This window comes from Bombina bombina, chromosome 2 (assembly GCF_027579735.1).
Source record: "Bombina bombina isolate aBomBom1 chromosome 2, aBomBom1.pri, whole genome shotgun sequence".
NCBI lineage: Eukaryota > Metazoa > Chordata > Amphibia > Anura > Bombinatoridae > Bombina > Bombina bombina.
The window spans coordinates 247740049-247761698 of NC_069500.1; the positions used below are offsets into that span (position 1 = coordinate 247740049).

Below are 21650 nucleotides of genomic sequence, written 5' to 3' on the forward strand. Positions count from 1 at the left end.
ACAGTTCAAATTAATAATTAATATAACATGATGTTTAATATATAGCAGGATTTGCTCAGCCATCAGTAAATAAATACACTAGCAAACAAGGATTCATTTATCAATCAAAACAAAAACAAAAGTGATTTAAATGAAAAAAATATATATATTTTTTTTTTTACCCATTAGCTAAATTATCTGATTTAAGTTATATAAATTGAGGAAGTCTGCAGAGAAAATCTCCTGCCTGCAGGTTATTTTTAGGACCCCTGGCTAAATATCACCCAGTGTATCCCAGCTTCATGCTGGCAAGTGTGTCATTCTATGCACTGACGAATACTCATTTTCCTCATGCTAACACTGAAAAATAAGTCAGCTACACACAAAGAAACAGAGCAAGGCAGATACAGGCAACACAGGCAGATCCCTGCTCCAGATGAAACCTGCAGCTTACTGACCTGTCAATGGTCTTCTGCACCAGTTACACTGAACAGCTCAGCTAACACATCTTGGCTTTTTCTTTCTCCATTCTGGTAAGTGACTTGAATATTTCTTTTTTTTATTTTTTTCTTTACTTCTTTTTCCAGCTGGAAAACATCATGAATACTGAGTTGGTGGGGGCAGGTAAACATGTTTATTCTACCTGTATCAATACACCTGTCATTGCAAAGAAAAAAAGAAACAGAAGTGTCATTCATGCAATGAAGGCTTTTCATCATTATTTTCCAATGTTTTTTATATTGACATATCTTAATATATAATGTTGTGGGCACAAATTAAAAAAATATACACAGTCTTTTATATCAGATACAACTTACTCTAAGGAGCTTTACAAAGCACTTTTATAGATTAATTTGAAACATGTATTATAATCTTTTATTTTATTTTTTATTTATTTATTAATTGCAGAAAAATAGCGAGTGGTTGATCTTGTGTTTAGCTTGTTTTAGAAATGTATCTATTAGTTACTTTAATTATTTTGAAAATTGATAACTTCATTTTTCATATAAAACATAAATAAGCTACCAAAATAATGCAGATTTATAAAAAAAAAAATTCTTGTAGTTGTGCAATACACATAAAATCCAAGTTTATTTAGTGTACTTTCTATGTAAATTGACAGTAGTGATGCGAGTACAAAGCAAACGACTGCATCATTTGACTTCTTGAGTACTAAGGTGTGAAATAATGTCCAGGCACTTGAAGATCACAAAGAGAGGCAAAAAGGCATCTGCTTCTGTTTTTAATTGATTTTGCATTACTTCTTCTTGAAAAGACACCACTAACAGACTTTTCGTTTCCCATTGAGTGCTTGGCTAATGGGTGGCTAAAAGTGTTTGAATGCTTTTTTTTAATTAGTTGTTGCTTTTTCTGAGACAATAAATATATTTTGAATACCATATATCTCAATGTTGACTGTACATTATGGCATTTGCACCTGCTACCCAGAAGCCAACAATAAAGCTGTATATCTTTGTTCTATTAGAGTGTTAATTCATAGAGCTTCAGAATTCATTTCACTCATCTTTTACAGGGTGAAGGTCAGCATGAACCAGTGGTAACATTGTAAACCTGTATTAAGATGTAAGTATTGTATATACAATGTGATCCAATACTAACACAGATGCAGGTTTTCATTATTGGATTTTCTGTATCCCTTCTCAGAAATATATAGGTTAATTGACATAACAAAATGATTCACTGGCCAGATTGCTGGGTTGTGTTTTACATTTCTAGAATGTGACCTTTCTAATAACAGAGGAACTGTTGGTGCTTCACACATGCCTTCCGGAACAGGAAAACTCATTCCCTTTATAAGCCATTAATGCATGTTGCATGTGTTTGAACGTTGGCCAGCTGTATATTTATTCTCTTCTGCTTCTGACAGTCTCTAGGCAAGACTAAAGAAACGTGATGTTGCCACAGAATTACTGTAACAAATTTAGCCAAAGACTAATGATTTGTTTCCATAGAAAAAAATAGACTATTATTCTACTGTTATTCCAGACATTAAACATCCAAGTAGCATCTTTCATTGTACTGAAAGCAAATATGATGCGGGAAACTAAACACTTTATTTGTTAAAAATTATTAAACTGCACAGGAAGTTAAATTCAAATGAAAGTTTTATCTTTGAGAAAGTGCATCATCAATGTATCGTTTATCATCAATTCATTAAGCTAAGAGAATGTAAAAGGGACATAAAGGTATAAAAATCATAAATATTCAAAGCAGACACATAGATACCGTTGCCAGACCATCTCTTTTCCAGCTGAGCTGAAATAGATTACTGGTTCCCTACTTGGAAAAACAATATTTGCAGAAACTTGAGTGCCCTCTACTGTTGCAATAACTATAATGAATCTAAGCACATATGTTATCTAGCGTTAGATAAGGGTAAACATGTTATATTCTATTAAAATGTCCAGTGAACAAAGCTCAAATAACCTCTATTGTGAGGCACTAACATTCATTTGCTGAGCTGAGAGCAGCTGTCAATCACAAAGGTTCAAAATCAATGGGGGGTTTTTTTTTGTTTTTTTTTTTTGTAGAAGTAAAAAAGAAGTTTATCTTTTCATTGAAAATAACTGATTTTTATCTGTGAGATACAGTGAGGAAGCATCTTCTGTAAAATTCTGTGATCCTAACACCCTTGCACCCCCACCCCCAAAAATAAGCAAACTACTCTGACAGCTGTGAGTGGAGAAATCTGGAATAACAGTGTGAATTCAAGTGGTAGAAGATTAAATGCCACTTTACAATGCTGATAAAATCTCCTTTAATCAGCCTTTTGATAACTCTCCTTGGGAATTGCTTTATAATGTTACTGGTGTATCTGGCTATAATTTAATACAGATTATATTAAGTAAATTGCTGTAGAACAATGACAAAATGATCACAGCTGAAACCCATACTAGTCTTGTGTAGTTCTCCCCTCCTCCACATTCATAGCAATGACCCTGCATTCCTTTCCATTTGATTTCACCTAAAACTGTGAACAATCAAGTAAAGACTGTATGCTTAGGAGGGAGGTTCTAGAAACATGTCTACATGTGAAACTCACAGTTATATATATATATATATATATATATATATATGTGTGTGTGTGTCATATGTTAAATTTCCAGGAAAAATATTTTTAGATGACTGAAAACAATACTCAATCAACTGGTAGTAAAACAAAACTTTAGAAATGTAAGACTGTTGTAGTTGTTACCAGTTCAATTTACAACTGGAATGTTTTCCAGAACTAGGCAATTTATTTGGTTCACAAACACAGTTTTTTTTATTTTTTATATATAACAAAAACTAAGGTGGCAATATATTTCTAGGCTCAATAAACATATAATGTATTACACTAAGATTATTTGTTTTTTATGTGTCGTGATAACATAAATAAATGTGTTAGAAATGTGCCTTGATAAGTAAACACACATTTAGCCAAAAAATAGTCCCTACGTCACTATACTAAAAGGAATAGGGTGCATTGTAGGTGGCAGCTGACAGCACATTCCTTAGGTAGTGGTGAATAGAGACTATTATGAAAACTCTGGGCATAAAAAATGTTGCCCAGTCTGCAAGGCTTACTAGTGGCTTCCTCTTTGGATAATGGTTAGCAAGTAGAAACGTTACTTTAAAATAGCTGGCGTATGCTAGAAATTTGTCAGAATAAAATTAGCTGGAAGACCACCCATAAATTCTGGCTTTCATACTTTACATACGGGATGCAGCAGAGCTGGAATGCATCATAGACTGTTAAAGATTTCTTTTTTGCTCCATCATATAGTGATCTGTACTAAGTTTTGGTGTTCAAATACCTACAACATCAATGGCATGCATATATATTGCTAATTTGAGGAAGAATATAATTTGTCAAATATGTTAAAATGTTATGACAAGTTTATATTTCATATACTGCAGAATAAATGCCTCTAATTTTAAGTAAGCATAGTTTAAAAAATTGCAGAAACTAAACTATACGCACAAATCATGGGACAGATATTCCCTATTGCGTACATCTATAAAACAAGGGGTGCTGTGAGCCTTAGAGTATGCGCATTAATTGCATTCCAGTGCTCCCTAGTTACTGCTACAGACAGCTCACATAAAAGGGCTGCTAGAGCACTGCACTCAGATAAAGAGCACACCTGAATGTCCACACAAAAAAGCCTTCTGTACGTAGCACTGAAACAAAGCAAATATGAGTGCAAGTGGAATAGTTACTATGCTGGGCAAGGTAGGGAAGGCTGTCACATATATTATGTTGGGAAAACATCACTATAGTGAGTGGAATGATTGCAGTTGGTGGGCACATGAGGGCAGCCATTATACCTGGTAGGCAATGCCCCCCCTGGGCCTCCCCAAAGACACTTATGTAACTGACTCCAAGATTTAAAATGCACTAGAAATTAATTTGTAACATAAATCACCTAATACAGAAATTAGTACAGAAGTTTTAGCTGTAGAAATGCCTCACCATAGAACACTGGTTTTCAAACCTATCCTCAAGCATCCCCCAACAGGCCAGGTTTTCAGGATTACCTTGGATGAGTGCAGGTAAAATAACCAGGTTTACTAATCAGCTGATTATTTCATCTGTGCTGCAGTTAAGATCTCCTAAAATGTGGCCTGTTAGGGAGGCCCGAGGACAGGTTTGTAAAACAGTGCCATAGAAAAATAAGACAGATCCTCAAGGTCAATACCAGATGTGTAACTAGGCCTCACAGCAGCCTATTTTTAAAGGGTGTTCCTGTGGATGCTTCGAATACAATTAACTCGATTTAGCTGCTTGCCTGAGTACATTGTCACTATGGGTTCGATTTATCAAGCTGTTCGCCAAGCTCCGACTGCAGATTCTCACGAGAACCTGCAGTCAGTATTTGTCAAGCAGCGGTCATCAGACTGCTGCTTCCTAGCCTCTTCTCAACCTCTTAGGTGGAGAATTTCAACAATTCCTGCCTGAGCGTGATTGGCTGTGTGCGGGCAGGGGGCGGGATTACACATGAGCACAAAATAGCAACCTAGTCCGGCCCAGCTTGATAAATCGAGCCATATAAGTTGTACTATCTGCAGCTGCAAATTATTGTCTCTTCCAAATGGAATTAGTGATGGTTTTAACCACTTTTTGGGGGTTAAACACAAAACAAGGGATACTATTGCAAAAATAATATGATCCAATTTTACTTTTACAGTAGACTGTTCCTTTTAAAGGGACGGGGTTTTTTTCTCTTAAAGAGGGCATTTGAAAACGTGTTTGTTTTTTTTCCAAATAAACCAGTTTTATTGCCTCACTTACAGAAGCATGGCTCTCTATACCATTATAGTAGAGGCAGTTGTCCTAATCAGCCAATGAGGATTAGTAAGGAGTACAAAACCAACATTACAGTATTTAACCATAATATAAATAGCATTCATTTATATTTTTCATACAAAAAAAAAATATTTAATACGTGTAAATGTTGCTCTTTTATAAGCATGGTAGATTTGTTTTTAATATGACTGGTTAATAGGGACAAGAAGCCATGATTTAGAGAGAGCTTGCAATTTTAAACAACTTTCCAATTTATTTCTATTATCCGATTAGTAGTGTTCTCTTAGTAGCCTTTGTTGAGAAGCATACTTTGGAAGGCTCAGAATCTGCTGATTGGTGGCTGCACATATATGCCTCATGTTATTGGCTCACCCATGTGCATTACTGTTTCTTCAACAAAGGATACCAATAGAATGAAGCAAATCAGACAATAGAAGTAAATTGGAAAGTTGTTTAAAATTGTATTCTCTATCTGTATTAGACATGTGCATTTGTATATTTAGCTACTATCCGAATGCAGAAGTTGTCGCCCACTTGTGGCATTCAGCACTTTTTGGAGATGGATTTCTTTTTGAAAGTGCAATACACTAAGAAATGTGCAAATCCAGATATTAGTGTGTTGCACTTACACAAGAAGAAATCTGGCTTTGAAAAGAGCTGAACGCAGCAAGTGGATGCCTTCTTCCGCAATCTGATAGTAACTAAATATGCGAATGAACGTCTAATCTAAATCATGAAAGAAATATTTAGCAACCCTGCAATACTCTTTGTTTAACCCTGCAAAGTGGTTAAATACACAATAGAAATACCCCTTGGGACCTGCAGAGCACTGCTGCTCCAATCAGCAGGACTACACAGCTGATTTTTGTACAACTAGCCATGCTGATTGGAACAGTGACAGTTTCCACTTGCCTGATGAAACTGTCACCTATACTGAAAATGTCAATACTACTGCAGCAGAAATCAACCTACAAACAGGGGATAGGAGAGATAGAGCCCAGCCCGTTTGAAAGGGTATTCCAGCAGCAGCTTTTAATAAAATATCTTTATAGCTGCTTGCATGAGTACATTGTTGTGACGTACAGGGTTTTACTAAACTTGCAACAGTCACCAGATTGTCACAGAAAGGGTTAACCGACTCTTTCCACCTTAACCAGTTTGTCACAGTCTAGCAACTCCAGGCAAGTCCATGATGTAGTTCAGTGGGTGCAAGGGTAGACCCAGAAAAATGTCAAAACTTCCCTTTAATGTCACCCACACTAAATTGTCGCTGCATCCACAATCTAAAGAAAGTTATATGAAAAATCCTACAAAAAACCCAGACTAACAGATTACAAATCCCAAAACCCAATTTGCCGAAAATCAATCTTAAAAACACAGTACTGCTATTACTAATCTCTTGTTAAGGGGTTGCGCAGCAGCATCCCTCATTTTCTCCAATGTAGAAATGATCTTCTGGGCCTACTGAGAACACTGACTCTGCCCTTATACCAGTGTGCTGGATGGGTCTGTGGTGCTGTGTAAATACACTCTCTGTATGTCTCCTCTTCAAATCCTCAGTCTGAGTCTGTCCTTGTTCCTAGTTTGTCGCTGTCACCCACACTCTTTCACAATCACTCTGGGGGGGCCTCAAGGAGTATCTTGTACCCTCCTCACCCACTCATTTTGGATTATGGGGCACTGCTGCTTCTGGCACAGATTGGTCCACACTCTCCTTCTGCCCTCGCTCACAGTCAATTTGCCCCTTCACATCGCCACTCAGGGTTTGGGATCCTTCTGGCTTTGGAACATACAGGCACATATTGTCCTCCTGCCCCTTCTCACAGTTATTCTGTCCTTTTACATCCTCTACAGGGGACTTTATTGGTTCAGGCACACACCATCCATCTGCCCTTTTGCCCAGTCAGTCTTTCCCTTTACATTGTCAGTTGGTACCGCAGACCCCACTGGTTCTGGCACCAACTGATTCTTGCTGTAATTTGATCCTCTCACATTTTCACACCTTAGCACAGACACTGCCCGTTCAGGTACAGATTGTTGCAAAGATGCACTCTGCCCTCCCTCCCAGTGACTATGTCCCTGAGCTTTTTTACCCACAGTCCTTTGCACATCAGGGACCATATCTAATGTAACTAGGTCACAGGCAAATACAGTGATAACTTGCCAAGATCAGTACCCAGTAATACATCAGTAGGAATAATGCCAGATACCCCCACATTTATTAGACCTCTACCTGCTACCCAATCAAGTTATACCCCCCCCCCCCCAGAACTTAAAGGTATAGTCTAGTCAAAATAAAACTTTCATTATTCAGACAGAACACACAATTTTAAACAACTTTCAATTTGTCTTTGTTCTCTTGGTATCTTTATTTTAAAAAGGAAGAATGTAAGCTTAGGAGCCGGACCATTTTTTGCTCAGAACTTGCTGATTGGTGGTTACATTTAGACACCAATCAGCAAGCACTACCCAGGTGCTGAACAAAAGATGGTCTGGCTCCTATGCTTACATTCCTGCTTTTTCAAATAAAGATACCAAGAGAAAGAAGAAAAATTGATAATAGGAGTAAATTAGAAACTTGCTTCAAATTGTGTGATCTGTCTGAACTATGAAAGAATAAATGTGGGTTTCATATCCCTTTAACTCTTTCAAAAACTAGTATTGCGAAAGTTGTGTTACTGTAACACCCCCATACTGCTCAATATCTTGATAAGGTCAGTTATTAGCGCATTCACTTGTAGGCCTGCTGCTGATTTGCTCAACAGCAGCATCCTCATCTGGAGTAATATAGGAGCACAAATGAGAGAATATGTAGTTTGCAGGGTTTAAACATGAAATGGATTTGTTTAACAATGAGCACTATAATGTAAACAGGTAGCCCTCAGTTTACGCCGGGGTTAGGTTCCAGAAGGAATGGTTGTAAATCGAAACCGTTGTAAATTGAAACCCAGTTTATAATGTAAGTCAATGGGAAGTGAGGGAGATAGGTTCCAGGTCCCTCTCAAAATTGTCATAAGTAACACCTAATACATTATTTTTAAAGCTTTGAAATGAAGACTTTAAATGCTAGACAGCATTATAAACCTAATAAAATAATCACACAACACAGAATATATAATTAAACTAAGTTAAATGAACAAAAACATTTGCTAAACAACATTATAAACCTAATAAAATAATCACACAACACAGACATCACTTGCATTTTTCTGCAAACAGTTCTTTCTATGCATTCCAATCTGGACTGAGTTATAGACAGTAAGATCTTGTTTCTTTGAAATCTGCTCGATAGCTTAGGTCTGGTTAAACTGATTAATTTCAGCTTGCTTGGCTTTGCTGCAACACAAGCGGACAGCTCCACCTACGGGCTATTTTAATAAATGCACTGCTTCTCAATAGCAGTCGCATGACTGGAAAAAAGGTTGTTATTCTGAAACGTTGTAAATTGAACCGTTGTAAAAGAGGGCCACTTGTATTTTAGAGTAATTGCAGCTGCATGCAATCATTCAACAATAGAATAATTAACATTTTAAACAGAAGCAAAGTCTAATTAAAAACTTGCTGAACAGCACCTTATAAGGGGGAAAGAATATTCTTTAGGTTGTCCATGTATAGCTCAGTGAATGGCCTTCTTTCTTAAAGTTTGTTATGTAACCTGGACAACCTCCATTAGTTAAAAGGATTATAGTTTTTCTGTATACACACTTGTTAAGCAGTTAACCCTATATAGTTTTGTAAGGCATCACTCCTCCTATGTATCACTCTTGGATGTATGTAGCATACATTTTCCCCAACCCGCTAGTGCAGATTTTAGTCACAGGGGGCCCTGGAATGCTGGCTGGGGTGGGGATCAGGTTCAAGACACAGGCCAGCCCTCTTCTTCTCCTCTCAGCCAATCATATCCCCGCCCAGTTAAGGTTACATTCCGATTTGGAAGGCTAGACAGCAAGTCCCGTGACTCTAGAAGGCCTCTCATCTGGGTTTTTACAATTAAATAGTAATTGAATGAGGAGATGTGATATCAACAAATTATTAGTGCATTAGATTATGGCGATGAGATCAGCACTTCCCCTTAAGAATCCTTAGCTACAATAGGTGAACTACATATAAAAAACAAACCATACCACTTATGTATATTACCTCAGAATAAACCGTGTGCATAACCTGCTGTTAACTGCACTATGGTATCTAAAGAGTGTATTTTCAAGCGTACAAGGTTATAACAAGCGATGCTGAAAGTCAAATATTTTTTTTAAACCCGTTCCCTTAGACTGCAAAACAACGCGTTACACGGGAGCCATGGGGTTAATGGAGAACTAGTTTTCCTTCAGCCTAATACGCTATTTGTGTGTTAGACTTAACATGAGGCCGTGGGTTTTCATTTGAAGGATCCCAGGTCACAACTCCCCTGCTGAGCAGCGCTCCCCACACCAGGCTTTGCAGTAAGAAAACGATTCATACGGAGCACAAATGACTTTATTCTTAAACTGAAGTTGGGCGGTTTCAATGTTGACCAGGCAGGGGCGGAAGTTGTGCAGTCTCTGCTTATCTGATTGGCTACCTGAGAAAAGATTGATGGTTTTCTGGCTGTGGAGTGGTGGGGGAGAGGAGATGGGAGACGCCCCAATGAGTAGCAGTCGCCGCCACTCTCCTCCCCGCTGTCCCATTCCTGTACATTCAGTGTCTGTGCTGTTCTAGTCGCTATTCCGGGATATTTGCAACAAAATAACGATCTATTTAAGCTCTTTTCCAGTTTTATTTGTTTCCTTTGTTTTTTTTTGTCTGTGTTGCTTTTTCTACTTTTGCATTTTTGTACTTTTACATTCTTACATTTTGTGTTTTATTTATTTTTTGCACTTTTTTTTAACCCCTTCGTGCCATCGTTAAGGAAGAAGAGGAAACGATATACCCACTCCTCTTACGACGAAAGCTGCGTCTCCTTTTGCTTCTCTACCCGTGCTGAGCCCCAGAGCCCGGCATTGCGACCTGAATGGATGGGCATGGGGAAAAGGGCCGCACTCTCCTACCACTGGGCTGATCGCCTGCGGTTGCCCCGCAGCGGCACATTCAGCCCTCTGCACCTTCTCTTATTACTCACCCTCTGGACGGACACAGGTAAGAAAAAGAAAGCTCATATTTTCTTGTATTTTGCATAGGGCATCATGTATTGTATAATATATATATATATATATATATATATATATATATATATATACTCTGTTTTAATTCATACAATGTACTTTAAAATTCAGAACACATACTTGCATGTTCTTATTTAAAGTTTTCGCCAAGGATGGATCTAACATGTTGGATATCATTTCTTTGATGTCCTCTAGAACCTAAGTGGTTAAATAAACTTAATCGATATAGACCTCTATGTCATAGGTTTGCAAATTTGTTTAAAGCTTCCATACCTGTTTAAGAGACAGATAATATTTTTATGTTTGGATTTAATGTAACAACATACATAATTAATATTATAGGAGCCATGGATTATTGGTTAATGGGAAGTGTGAAGCCCTGTTTTATAACAAGCAATGGGTTAAATATTAGATGTAAGGGGGGGGGGGGGGAGCTATGACACCCAAGGCGTTAAAACCCGTTTTGGGAAGTCAAGGGGGGATGTAGGTAAACAATGGAGCCTTGACAGTTTAGATAAGTGCTGTAGTCACTTTTAAAACAGATAAGATAATTTATATACAGATCATGTGTTACATCTTTATGTGAGATATTTAAAAAATAAGTATGTGTATATATATATATATATATATATATATATATATATATATAACTAGAAATCAATCACTGTATAATTATTTGGGACTATAAACTCATGCGATATGTAAACATAACTGCTAATTGTTCCAAAGTGAAACTACTTAGTATTGAGCTTTTTCTATTAAACCAGTTTAAACCTAATTTTTCTTAGTTCTTTATGATTACAAAGAAATGTCCCATCTAATTGAATACCATCTCAAAAGTTTAGTTACTGTTTAGTACAGAATTTACAATTTTAGTTTAGTATTTATTATTTTTTGATATAGAATTATGTGGATACTAGATATGTAGGTATGAATGTTCATGCAAATATAGCCCCATACAAATCCATTGTTAAAATAGGCTAGACCTAGGCTTGACAAATGCATGTGCCTGGCTCCTCAACATTCTTGCTGGCTCCTAAGATTTGAATACATTTTGTTGACTCTCAAATTTGAGAAATGAATGTTAAAGGGGGCATTTTTAAATTGTCAGACCATATAATGTTTAGTATGGACTCAAGTTGTTTTAGATGTGTGTGTGTGTGTATATATATATATATATGTATGTGTTTTGTGGAAAATCAAAACCATGTAAACTTGTTTGCATCAATCATATACATTGTATGTGTGTAATTGATGTAAACAAGCTTACATGGTTTTGATTTTCCACAAATAAGTGTTTTTTTTTTTTTGTTTTTTTTAGAGATATATTGCACATATAATTCTTCCGGGGTCTGCTCATCTGCGACCTTTGTGTAAAATTGATGTTTAATAACACAGATGGCACAGCTGGAAGAAAGTTTCATTATAGATGTGCTGCAAGGCATCAGTGATTTCCCCAAGGTGGGGGATGGATTTAGAACTCTGTATAATGCATTGGTACATATGCCTGGCCATATGTGTATGAAGGTAATTTTAATCTTTTGAAAAATGTAAAAATCAAATTTAAGAATATGTCTGGGCAGGGCACATGTAATTATGTAAATAAAGCCCCATACATATTCTGTGGGTGCCCTGGTTTCTGGTATTGGTCAAGTTCTGACATAAATGTGTTTTAAAGGCCATATAAGGAGTACATTTGAGCTAATACCTATTGCTTTTGTGGGGTGCTAATTCAGTAACTGTTTTGGTGTGTGGGCCAAGCCATAGACATGTCATATTGTCAGTGGGGTTAAACTGCTATTGCTATTATGGTGTGGGGTAACATTTACTATTCTTTCTCTATCTTTAAGAGTTAATGTTCTGTTATACTCAAGGTATATAGTAATCCAGATGTATTTTCCTTCCCTCAAATTCCCCCATTCCTTTCCTGGTGTTTGCTGAAAGTCAGCCTGAGATCAGGTTTCCAGCTCTACAAGAAAAGAAGGAAGCCTTGTACAGTTTCTTCTGTGGATGGGAGTTGGAAAGAATTTAACCCTACAGACACACTTTTTATGATTTAAAATTGACTATTTATGAATATCAGTTGTGAATTGCAAATGTAGAGTATGTGTTAAACTGTTGCAACCCGTTTAACCTATAGTTGCCTAGTTGCCTTGTGGGGGAGTATTGTAGTTTATTGCAACATAAACTTTGATAGTTGCAATTTCAGAATTCTAGTTACTTACATAATATATATTATTACAATTCCTGCTGTGGTCATGCACATAGTAAAATACAATGGGGCAGGGAACCTCTTTTGGGTGTAAGCAGTTGGAGAGAGGCTGGGATATAGTCCTAGAGGTTTTTAAAACATGGAGTCCACATATGTGATTTGACCTTTGCATAACATCGTAATATTTGTGGCTTGTGACTAATTTGAACAGTTTATAAGGGGGTAGATGTCTGAGAGGGTCTTTTGTTCAAGATCACTGGTTTTGGATAATTCTTCCAGCAATTATCCAAGATGGGGTTGAGGAAGAATAATCTTAAATTTGATTAACAAAGCCCAGTTATCTATTAAATGTTTTCATGTGCATTTAAATTCATCTGAGTTATTAATTAACCCATTCGGTTTAGGAGCCGTCCAGTGTGTTACTGCTCAGTGTTGTGCAAGCAATCTCTAGGGCATAAAAAAACATTTAAATTTATTGAGACATTGCACTTACTGAATTGTGTGTCCATGAGTCATTAGTGCAATGTCATAATTCTCAAATGTTCTGCATTCACTAGCGTTTTTAAGACATTCTATAAATATCCAGCTGAATACCTGTTTTGTGAAATAAACACTGGCAATTTAAAAAGCACCATTTTTAAAGAATCCCATGAAATAAAACTTTGATTTGTAAGAACTGATGTAGAAAAAAACAAACTGATTTTGTGTGTTATGTATGCAATGGTAAGTAAGCAAACATATGGACATGTCATAAATTCCCTCTGCTCACTGTTTATTCACCTTTAATGTGGAACTGAGCATTGGAAGAAACATGGGTGCATCATTATCACTTGGCATCAGATTTATTAAAGGGACAGTCTACAATAGAATTTTTATTGTTTTAAAAGATAGATAATCCCTTTATTACCCATTCCCTAGTTTTGTATAACCAATAGTTATATTAAAGGGACACTGAACCCAAATTTTTTCTTTCGTGATTCAGATAGAGCATGACATTTTATTTCTTATCTATTGACTTGCATTTTAGCCAATTAGTGCTGTGTTGTGCTGACTCTTAAATAACTCCCGGGTCATAAACACAATGTTATCTATATGGCCCACATGCAGGGGTCAAGTCCTACAAAAAAGTGTGGGAACTCACCAAGACTTCCACCGCTATTATTATTATTATTATTATTATTATTATTATTATTATTATTATTATTATTATTTATATATATACACACACACTGTATTTATATGTTTATAATCTATACACTTTGGTTAATGAAAGCAAATTAAATCCAATGAATGGTTGCCTGAGAATCCCTCCTCTGTCACAGTCTCACCCAGTTAAAGAGACAGTATACATCAATTTTCATATAACTGTATGTAATAGACACTACTATAAAGAATAATATGCACAGATCCTGATATAAAAATCCAGTATAAAATCGTTTAAAAACTTACCTAGAAGCTTCCAGTTTAGCTCTGTTTAAAAGGTTACTGGAACACCCACTGCAAGTGGGAAATAGCAGACACCCCCCGCCCCCTTCCTTTGCATATGAATAGACCCTTTATACAAACAGAAGCAAGCTGGAGTAGGTATATGTTGGTATTCTCCTAAATCTTTGGGGCTTGGTTAGGAGTCTGAAAATTAGAGCAATACTATTTAAAAATAAGAAAAACTATCCATTTTAAAAAAACAAAAATAAAAAACTGTATGGGCTATATAAATGGATCATCTACAAAAAATTTATGCAAAGAAAAATCTAGTGTATAATGTCTCTTTAAGGTGCAATAGTCCTATTTCTGTAGTGGGTAGCTAAATAACCCCAGAGCAAGCCTCACAGAAATGCAAGCACCATGTGTTACACACAGTGCAGGGTGATCACACAGCAGGACCACTGACAGACTTGAATTTCGTGTATTGTAGGAAGGTTTACTGATTATTACTAGAGGATCTCACTATCCCTCTAAACAGACTGTGCTTTAGCTCTTTCCACCAGCAGCAGCAGTGTTTACTAAAGCATTTCTGTTTTCTGTCCAGAGGGAACTTAGTCCCTCCGGCAAAAATAGTGCAGAAACTCTGTTCCCATGCGATCCTGCTAGACTTGATCCCTGCCCACATGAACTAGCAGTCTCCTATTGTGAAAAGCAAATAAAAAAGCAAGTGATAAGAAGCTGTCAGTAGTGGCTTAGAAACAGGCAGACATTTAGAGGTTTAAAGGGACAGTCTAGTCCAAAACAAACTTTCATTATTCATATAGGGCATGTAATTTTAAATGATTTTCCAATTTACTTCTATCACCAATTTTGCTTTGTTCTCTTAGTAGTATTAGTTGAAAGCTAAATCTAGTAGGTTCATATGCTAATTTCTAAGCCCTTAAAGGCCGCCTCTTAGCGCAGGGCATTTTGACAGTTTTTCCCCACTAGGGGGTGTTAGTTCATGTGTTTCATATAGATAACTCTGTGCTCATGCACGTGGAGTTCATAGGAGTCATCACTGATTGGCTAAAATGCAAGTCTGTCAAAGGGACTGAAATAATTAGCAGTTCGCAGAGGCTTAGATACAAGATAATTAGAGGTAAAAAGTGTATTAATATAACTGTGTTGGTTATGCAAAACTAGGGACTGAGTAATAAAGGGATTATCTATCTTTTAAAACAACAAATATTCTGGTGTAGACTGTCCCTTTTTAATTGTTAAAAAGTATATTAATATAACAATGTTGGTTGTGTAAAGCTGGGAAATGGGTAGTAAAGGCAATATCTATCTTTTTTTAAACAATAACAATTTTAGTGTTAACTGTCCCTTTTTTTTTAAAGCTGCGTATTTAAAATTTAGATATATTTAGTTAACTTTTAAAAAATTGTAACTGAGGGCTGTGTAAAATTGTTTTTTAAATACTTGTATCTCCTGTTTCTTGAAGTATTTGGTGATGCATTTTTCCTACTGGAGTGTATTACATTAGGTTTTCTTTACACAACACCAATACTGTATTTGACGTCAGAAATCAACCTCCCAGTTCAGAGTGGGAGAGAGAACCAATTCTATGGTGTTCCTAACAATGGTAAATTTTTATTTTCAGCTGCTAAACATAGTTCATTATCCCCTTTTAGAGTTAAACAGCTTTTTACTTGGAGGGACATGATAGTTAAAATTAAAGTTTTATGATTTAGATAGAGCAGACAAGAGACTTAGAAATTCACCTTATTTGTCAAATTTACTTTGTTCCTTCATATCCTTTGCTGAAAAGCATATGAACATATTCTCAGCAGCTGCAGTCACTTATGAACTAACATAAGTTTCTAAATATATAATGTAGCCAAAGCTTCCCTGCAAAACTTTCTGTTTTAACCCCTTTAACTCAGGCATGGTTTTGTTTGCAGCAAGCTCCCTCTTGGGCATTTCCATATATGGAAGGTGCTATCCAGGCCATAGCTTCTGCAGAATGCACTTGTGAATGGTAAGGGGCACATGGCACCTGACTAAAGCAGTGCACAGTATAATGCTGAAGCTTTCAAAAAGCATGTGACATTATCACCCATGGAAATGAGCAAGCCTCTTGGCAACTAACAATAGCAGTACCTGCTGTCCCTCCTCAACCCCCCCTTGCTTGCATAAGTAATTATCCTCACATGCACACTTTGTTATATGATACCACAAGGTTTGACGTAGGACACTGATAAGGGGGGGGGGGGTGGAGCAGGCTACACTTGGTAACACTAAAGTGCAAGTCATTTTGCAGGTTTTTGGAAATTTTTATTAATTTTTTTTCCCACACACTGTTTTACATCAGTTGACCCTTTTTATAATATGCATTTAACTATCTGGTGATTGGTGACTATACACACTTGTTTCTTGTCATTGGCTGACCATATTGTTTCACTTGCTTCCAGTAGTACATGATGCTTTGATTTTACCTGTGCACCTAATCTAGAGGTCGACATATCTGTTTAAAATTTAGGAACCAGACATACTCTTAAGAGCCAGACAGTGTTATCTGTATATAGATATACGGAGACTTCCCAAAACAGTTGGGAACCAGGGGTAAAATTCTAGGAGCCAGTGGCTCCTAGGCTCCTGGGTTTGTCAAGCCCTGGTCTAATCTCTTTGCAGGGAGTCAAACACAGTCCTATGCAAGCAATAGTACAATAATAACAAGCTCTAGCACAAGGCTCGACTTAGGCCCTGGCTCCCCGATTTACCCCCTGCTGACGCTGCTTCTAGGCACACTAGACATTTTACCCAGTATGGATGAACCTTTTATAGGCCACACAACTGGTCTGTTATGGAGTGGTAGGGGCAGTATTTGGGAGCTCTAGCAGAAAAAGGTGCAGGATTGTAAGGCCATGGGAAGAGGATTGGGTGCTGCTAGGGGACGGGGCAGCTTGTTACCACACTTGCTTTACTCCGATGGACATACAACTTTCAACTCCATAGGACCCGATATAGGCCTCCCCACCATTCTGATCTGCTGGAGCTAGGGCCCAAAAGCTGGGATGAGTTTGAGGAAGAGCTTGATGCCTGCTGGGAGTGAGTACAATGTAATAGTCCTTATGGGCAGCACAAATCAAGGGCTGTTTTCTCTGATGGTAGCTGACAGACTTCCAGTGGTACTGACAAGACATATCTCCAGCCAAACCTGTCTTCCTGAAAGGCCACTGAGGGGGCCATGTTATACCAGTAAATAAGTAATCTTATTCACAGGAAAAATGCTGTGCTTGCTGTATATTTGCCCTCACATTTGCAACAAAAAAGGTAGCTCTAGTGGTAGTGAGGGCAAAGATGTGACAGTCCGGAGATAGCGGATTGGGGGTTGCTGCTTCGGGAGGGTTTGGTATACATGAGCTTCCACTCCAATTCCCAGTGGTCTACCCTATGTTTTTTCAGGCTCAAGTCTCCGGGTTATATATATATATATATATATATATATATATATATATATATATAACCAGCAGTTGCACAACTGTTAATATAATTGCCTGTTAAATCTGTCAAGAGTAAAAAAACAAAAAAAAAAATCAAATCTGCACCAAAGTGCATATATAGATATCACATTTGGATGCCTAAAAATACCTGGCTCCTGGATGTTTAGTTTGGTGACTAGATTTTGAACGAATTTGTCAAGCAATGCTCTAGCATATAGAGCATTTTCTTTATACGCTTTTAGCCTCTTTAACATCTTTCTAAGATTAACCAATGCAACAAGTAAAGGGGACTTTCAGTAATGAAGTATAAAATACTTCATGCTGAAGTTCCTTTATTTGACTGTAGCATTCACCGTGCTGAGTGCCTCCAGCCACCCATAGCAGAATGCTATTTTTTTCTATGAGGGGACATTTCAACCTCTTAGCCAATAGCCATGCGGGCCATCTGCCATTATTCCAGATAGCTAGCACACTATTGGCTTAGATCACCTCACTGCAAAATAGCATTCTGCCGTTGGCAGCTTGAGGCACTCGGCACAGCGAACGCTGCAGATAAATAAAGGAAGTATTTTATACTTCATGGCTGAAAGTCCCCTTTATTTGTTGCACTGGTTAATCTTAGCGTTTTACAAACACTAGGCTTTACTATCACTTTAAAACGCAATCTAAAAAACTGCATCAATGTAAAACTTCTGTTGTGCAAGCTAATCCAAAGTGCAATACACAGCTGTCAAAAAAAAAAAAGTAGTAACCTCACTGATCTGTGAAAGTGCATCACTTCTATCACAGGATACAAAAATACATGTGTTACAAGATGGCAACCACAGTATAAAGATGCTGAGCTTTACCAACTGCCTTCTGTAATTGCTTAAAGGGACACTCAAGTCAAAATAAACTCTTATGATTCAGATAGAGCATGCAGTTTTAAGACGCTTTCCATTTTACTTCCAGCATCAAATGTTGCAGTCTTTTTATATTCACACTTTCTGGGGAACAAGATCCTACTGAGCATGTGCTCACAGGGTATACGTATATGAGTCTGTGATTGGCTGATATCTGTCACATGATACAAGGGGGCCGGAAAATGTGAGGGAGGGGGGGAAATGGTCAGAAAAAAATCTGTTTATTTGAAGTTCAGAGTATGTGCTAAATCATTGTCTTTTTATTATGCATCTGTTAATCATGTAATTCCACTACATTGAGTAGTCCTTTTAAATAAGATAGCTGCCATTACAGAGGGAAAAGAGCAATCCTAAGTATACTATCCATCCTACTGTAGTAGTACCCAGCAGTTTTAATGTCCCTTTTTATTGTTTTTAATTTTAAATACATTTTAACATCTGAATGGCTCAGAAAATTAGCACCCATACTTAATAATGTATACTTCGGACACCCTTTGGGGTGATTTGTAGCCCCTCAGGGAAGTCTAGGTTGTTTAGGATCAGGGTCAAGGGTGAAAGGATTGAGGATAAGGTAGGATATTTATCTATTCATTTTGAAACTACAAAGGTTTCATGAAGAATCGGTTAGTGTTTAAGTTGATATTACAGTTCTTTTTAAAATGGTAACCCTATTGGGAACAAAAAAATATAATGTTACAGCTTAATACATTTTATACTGGTGGTAAATAGTGGGAGAAAATGTGTTTTCCCCCTTTAGCAGGTGTGTGTGTGTGTGTGTGTATATATAAGGAACGCAAACTCTTAAAATTGGTTGATAAATCACAAGTCTGAAATTCATGAATAGGATATCATTTTAAGGTATACTATTTCCTTTTACTCCTGAAAGCCCCAAAGCTGGTACAGCGATTCTAACAGAATATTATGCTATATAACTATGATTAGTAAGAGGAGAATATAATAGAATTACTGGTCAATACATCCCATCTAAAAGCACTTTGTATTAGGTAATGTGAGTATTTGTTTCACATCCATTTACATTGTCACTCAGATAATGCTGGGTAATAGTCAAACACATTAATCTCTTCTCAGGTGGAACAGTCAGCTCCAGGAATGTGCATTTAAAATCATGAAGTAGCCATAGGTTTTTAATATTACATTTTTTATTATTATTATAAATAATATGGTAGTGATGTGTTTTTAATTGTAACATTCTGCAGTGTTTTATATCAGTATATTGCTAATATGTGATGTGCTGCAAGTGTTAAAAGCTCATGTTGCATAGATTGCAACCGGAAAGAACTCAGCAAATGGGCCAGCATCTGTTTTGTTGTTCTAAGCGCACTAATAGCGGTAATAACCATATGGCCCCTTCTGTGTTTTATTTTCCCTTTCTGTTTTTATCTCTACATAACAAACACATTGTGAAACACCAAATGATAATTTATATACTTTCATTACCAAATATGAGCTGATATGGCAGTAAACTATATCTGTAAATGAACTTACTTAGTAACTAGTGCTAGGAATACATTCAGTATTTGAACTACACTGCCAATGTTTGAATTATCAAGGAACGAAGGTTATTAAATGAGACATTCCTACTTGATAAAAGGAGGTCAACTAGAAGTTCAAATCAATACAGATCCCAGCTTTGTGTGTTCTGTAAGTTTATCCAAATACCAGGGAAAAGCCACACACACCTACACACACTCACCTACACACACACCTACACACTAAATAGTACAAATATGTCCTGAATTATGATCTAATGGGCTTGGTATTTACTTGATTAATCCTCTTGGCTCAGTATCTACGCTTCTTTTTAGCTATGCAGCTGATTTGCTATTCTATTAGTAGTGAATTTCCTGTAGACACTTTCTCTTACCAAAGTATGCTTTGTCATTATATATTTATGACTATTGGCTATTTTGGTTGTATGCTGCACAGGATGTACTGAGTGGAACAGAATAAGGCTTGAGATTGATGAGTCATCTGAAACCTGCATCCGAGCAAGGAACGTGAGCGTGTAGGTTATGAGACAATCCTTAATTGCCAAGACCTTGGAGTGGCCCTTGGTCTGTCTGCCTTTGTCTGCAGAGACTGCCAAGTGCATGACATTCCCTGTAAACGCTGAGTTGATTAAATTTGGGGTTGCATGTCTATGTAAACAGAAGGAATCTTACTATGCTAATGCGACTTTAAACAGTAAAAGGCTATATATGATGTATTCAGAGCAAAGAGTATCCTGAGCAAAATATGTAGAGGTTGTTGTTTTATTTTGTATAAATTTGATTTTAGATTCTAAAAAACCCCACGTTGAAACCTAGGTTCAAACAATCATTGTGTGGAATATTACATTGTTTAAGCAACTATTTAACATGGTATTTAGCCTCTTTAATATGGTTTATAGAAATTCTGGGGATTGGAAAATCCAAAATTACAGGAAAAGCGGACTAAATTAATAGAAAAAAAACTTTGCAATATTCTGTGTGTGTATCTATCTATCTCTATCTCAGTTTAATGTCAATTTAAATATGTGCTGTTACAGGGACAGCAAACACTTTGAGATTTTTATATAACAAGTTTAGTTATGTGCAATGAAACCACTTTGCAGTGTACTTTATTTAGAAAATTGAGGATTTTGCAATTCTCAGAACTTGAACTGTACCCTTGATGCTAACCCTGCTACATATCTGTCCCTAATTTGCTTTAGCCAATAACTGCAAAACAATGTACTTTATACTAACTTTATGATCCTGGCCGCCCTTGTTGTTTGCAAGCTAACGCATGTATTGAAAAATAAGGCAAATGGTGAGTGGAGTTTGGTTATGGGGAAAACTACAATAAGGGACATCATATGATTTTTAAAATGTTAACTCCTTCGGGACATTCTATGCCGTCCTAACCGCGCTGGGCTTTAGCGCCCTTAGGATGGCATAGAACGTCCCGGCCTTTTGGCTGTACTGAAGCCATAGGCGGTTCCTGAATGGAATCGCGGGCTGGAGGACATGCCTAGCGTCATAGGCACTCCCCCCCCCGAAACAGTCACATCATTGAAATCCCATGATTGCATGAACGATTGCGCAATTTTTACTTATTTGTTTACTTTGGAACTTTGTTCCGATGTAGACAAATAAGTTTGGACGGGAAGGGGTTAAGATTTGACTGTTCTATAGCAAAACAACAAATTGC

The 21650-nt window shown here is 37.0% G+C and overlaps 1 protein-coding gene across 2 annotated transcripts in view; it reads left to right on the top strand.

Annotated features, from left to right (window-relative positions):
* The first annotated feature begins 374 nt into the window (after positions 1–374).
* RGMB (repulsive guidance molecule BMP co-receptor b) overlaps positions 375–21650 on the top strand; it is a 50583-nt gene continuing 29307 nt past the window's right edge. Inside the window, exons 1-3 of one of the 2 annotated variants that reach the window (XM_053701512.1) lie at positions 375–512; positions 1514–1563; positions 10179–10405. In XM_053701512.1, coding sequence (XP_053557487.1) covers positions 1562–1563; positions 10179–10405 — 229 coding nt within the window. In that variant the 5' untranslated portion in view covers positions 375–512; positions 1514–1561. The remainder of the gene's footprint in view (positions 513–1513; positions 1564–10178; positions 10406–21650) is intronic. The other variant, XM_053701513.1, reaches the window with a different exon arrangement.